The sequence below is a fragment of the Lactuca sativa genome, chromosome 6, assembly GCF_002870075.4.
Source record: "Lactuca sativa cultivar Salinas chromosome 6, Lsat_Salinas_v11, whole genome shotgun sequence".
Taxonomy (NCBI): domain Eukaryota; kingdom Viridiplantae; phylum Streptophyta; class Magnoliopsida; order Asterales; family Asteraceae; genus Lactuca; species Lactuca sativa.
Window position 1 is genome coordinate 110,123,002 of NC_056628.2, and position 3,745 is coordinate 110,126,746.

General features: G+C 34.5%; 1 protein-coding gene across 1 annotated transcript; it reads right to left on the reverse strand.

Annotated features, from left to right (window-relative positions):
• Positions 1 to 1,923: 1,923 nt before the first annotated feature.
• LOC111875963 (uncharacterized) lies at positions 1,924 to 2,561 on the reverse strand. The gene is made up of 2 exons (XM_023872481.1): positions 2,490 to 2,561; positions 1,924 to 2,412 (listed from the first exon to the last, which is right to left on the reverse strand). The coding sequence occupies exons 1-2, from the start codon at positions 2,559 to 2,561 to the stop codon at positions 1,924 to 1,926; spliced, it is 561 nt and encodes a 186-aa protein (XP_023728249.1).
• Positions 2,562 to 3,745: the final 1,184 nt, after the last annotated feature.

The window sequence follows — 3,745 nt, forward strand, 5'->3', positions numbered from 1 at the left end:
ATATCTGTCCCGCAATCATATCGCGTACTGCACTCATATACATATCGTCACTTCTACGTTGTGTACTTGATACTTCGTCATGTGGCTCAATACCATCATTGGGTCCTTCATCATTGCGTAGAATATAAGATTGTTCTTGCGCTATTTGAAATGTTGCATCACCACTATCGCTCATTCTAACGTAATTGTGAATTGCCATTGAAGCTAACACAATTTTAACTTGGGTCTTAAAGTTTAAATTTACATGCATATCTCTCAGTAACACCCATCGAGCCTCCCAGACTCCAAAAGTTCGTTCAATTAAATTGCAAAGTGACGAATGATAATAGTTAAATTTTTCTTTGAAGCCTTTTGGTTCCCGGGAGGCACGAGTCTGTCCACGTCCAAAATCAGGAATATGATAATGGATGTTTGAACCTTTGTAGGGAGCAAGATAACCTTTTGTGTTAGGATATTCGGCGTCTACAAGGTAAAACTTACTTATAGAGGTAAAAAAATGATTGTTATTCATGTATGCGGTTTGAAAATATAAAACTTCTATTAATAAGTAGTGATACTAACCATCGGTTGGAAGTGGAAACTTAACTTCACGTCTCCTTCACGCTTCATTGAAAATTCTCGTGTCATGTGCAGTCCCTTTCCATTTAGCCCACACAAAGGCAAAGCACATGTTGACATCACATGCTGCCATAATATTTTGAGTAACGCAATTCTTTCGTCAAATGTATTTGATTTGGTCACATTGCGGAACAGAGGCCTTCATGTGTGTTCAATTGATGGCACCAATACAATCTTACAAATTCAAAAAATATAATAAGTTACCAATTATTTTTACAATTACACAAATTCACCAAATAATATAACTTTGCAACAAATAAGCACCTTGAAGTATGGATAATACCGAGGCTTATTTAAAATATGTTCTGGTATAGTTTCGTTGTAGTTAGCATTTGGTTTAATGATGTCCTTACTTAGGATAACTACAACATCCAAGACTTTATGAAAATGTTTATGGATTCTTTCCCCAAAATGATTAAAGAACTCTTGAACTAACCGATTTCCACATGCATGCGCTAAATACAACAAGAAAATACGAAGGGACTCTTCAATAGATACACAACGTGATTTTTTTAACCCATAATGTGCTACAATATCCCATAACATGTTGAAAACCGGGACTTGTAATTTGAAAAGTTCATAACATCGGCTCTCATGATCGTTAAGTATTTCATTTATAAGCATGCTTCCTGTGCGTGAAGATGAACGGTGACGTCTACATACATATTTCGATTTATGAGTCAATAGTAACCCTTTGACAGCAAGCCCACATAAAAGAAGTGTTTGAATCTCTTCATTTTCTTCAATTTCATCACATAAGTCATCACTGTCATACGAGTTGTCACTTTCACAGTCACTGGCCATGAATATAACCTGTTACTAAAAGAAAAGGAAACTAGGGTAAGATTGAAATTTACCACATACTAGATAAAATCATGGCAACATTATGGAAAAGAAAATAGGAGCAAAATCATAGGTCAGGGGCAAAATTGACCACAAAACAAATATGAAACGACATTGCATAAAACAAACAAAAAACAATTGTTTAAATGTAACATAATAGATGAAAGGATAGGTCTAACACATACCAACCGTTTAAAATCTTCCTAATACATAAAATCATTGAAAAGGAAACAAAAACAAAATCATGGGACAAGGGAAAAATTGTCCACAAAAGTAGAGTATGTCTAACACATGACATAAAAGGAAAGGGCTAACACATGACATAAAAGTAGAGTATGTCTTCAACTACTTCTCTTTCTCTATAAGCCTCTTGAGAAACTCCATCTTTGTTTCATTAGTCTTCGGAACCATAAAATTCTGACGAGTTGGCTTCTTTAAAAAGACCTCTAACGCTTCTAAATATCATTTTGAGCCTTCTTCAAAACCCGGGAAAGTAGAGACAATTGCCATGCAATCTTCTGTTGTGGTTGATTGTGTGGTTTGTTTAGAGGGTTGAGTGCTCCTTGTTAACAAAACATCAAAAACAGTGTCTAGTTTCTCTTCATATGACGAGTTTGCCATACTTTTTCCTTCATTTTTTCCTTCATTTTTCCTTATAAGTTTTCTTTTGTTGTCACTCCTGGGAGTTAACTTCTTTCCCCTCCTTTTCATACTAGAACTATCATATGTGAGAAAAGGCTCAACATCTTCAAATAAGCGGACTTCGTCAGTATCCACTTTTCCATCCGTAATATCCACAAACTGTACATCATCCGGAGTGCTACCATTGCCAAATTCGCAAGGTACCTTAGCCTTGTCTCCAACAGCTACGGTATCCCGAAATAAAGCCTCATAATATGTCTGATATACATCCAGATTCTTATCCTTAAACTTAGCATACTCTTTATCTTCCTATATGTACAAAATGAGAATGTCACAAAAAACACAATACAAATAATATATTGTTAGATAAAAGTTTTAATTATTACCTTTATTTTTTCATCCCACCATTCCTTTGATGCTAAGATTAAATTTCTCATGGGATCAGTTGAAATTCCCATTTCTAGTCTTGTTACACGGACATAATATTTGAATTCTTACTACATATTGTCCCATTTGTTTTTCATTTGATTTCTGTCCAGTTCATTACCCATTCGTTCCAAAAGCCTCTTACATATATTTTGGCATGGGGCATGTTAGAAATAAGTACCCGGTCTATTCCCACTTTTTAACTCGGTCATACATTCCTCAGTAAATATCTTGAATGTATGAGGATCCCAATGAAGCCTATTTGTAACTTTCACTTTGGGTGTATCAACATTCACATCATGAACATTGATAGTGTCCATTACCTATATTACATCATCATAAGGAATGAAGAAAATTCTTATATTTCAACCTAATGTTGAATCAAAACAGCAGAGGAATTTATAAATACAAACAAGAATCAATACCATCAATAGGAACAAATAACCACAAGAATAATGAAGAAAAAATAGAAGCATGACAAGGGAAGTTTATGATCAAACATCATAGGGTCAGTTTACCATCACAGTGCAGGTAGGAGCAAAAAAAAAGTAACAACATCATACCTAGAAGCATCAATAGCAGCTAATAACAAAACAATCAAGAATGAAGAAAAAAAGAACAATCAAGAATCAAGAATGACAGGGGAAGTCATAGTTTGTTGTGCATGATCGAACAAAAAAAGAAGAGACGCAAACAAATTGCGTACCAGATGAGAAAAAAAGAAGCAGAAATTGCATTACCTGATCGTTGATCGATGGCTGACAGCTTGAAGATCGTCGATGACAGCAGGAAGAGGGAATTGTGAACGACAATAATTGATTGACCAAAAGGGTTATGGTTTTATGTATCGTTGTTTTGAAGGGTAATTAGGTAATTTCCAAAATCATTAAATTTAAGCAATAAGCACTAAGCATTCCCCCCTTGCTTATTAAAATCAGCTTATATAGCTTATTCCTACCACAATAAGCTGATTTTTTAAGCTTCCTATCCAAACACTTCAACTCAGCTTATTGTGGTGAGAATAAGCAATAAGCATCCACTTTTTTCCATATCTAAACACCCCATAATTCAAGGATACATTACTAAATAATTATTTAAGTATAATTATTTACATTACAAAATACCTTACTACAAGGTAATACATACAATTTTAAGTACAAGAGAACACTACTACACTACATGTAAACTAGTTAATACAGGGTGTAGAGGTCGAGTT

What these genes read in the sequence shown, in the direction of transcription:
- LOC111875963 (XM_023872481.1), bottom strand. Translation starts at nt 2,561, where the DNA reads ATGGGAATTTCAACTGATCCCATGAGAAATTTAATCTTAGCATCAAAG. An exon ending in GGTGGGATGAAAAAATAAAG is followed by an intron (nt 2,413 to 2,489) that starts GTAATAATTAAA and finishes TTGTACATATAG; the next exon opens with GAAGATAAAGAGTATGCTAA.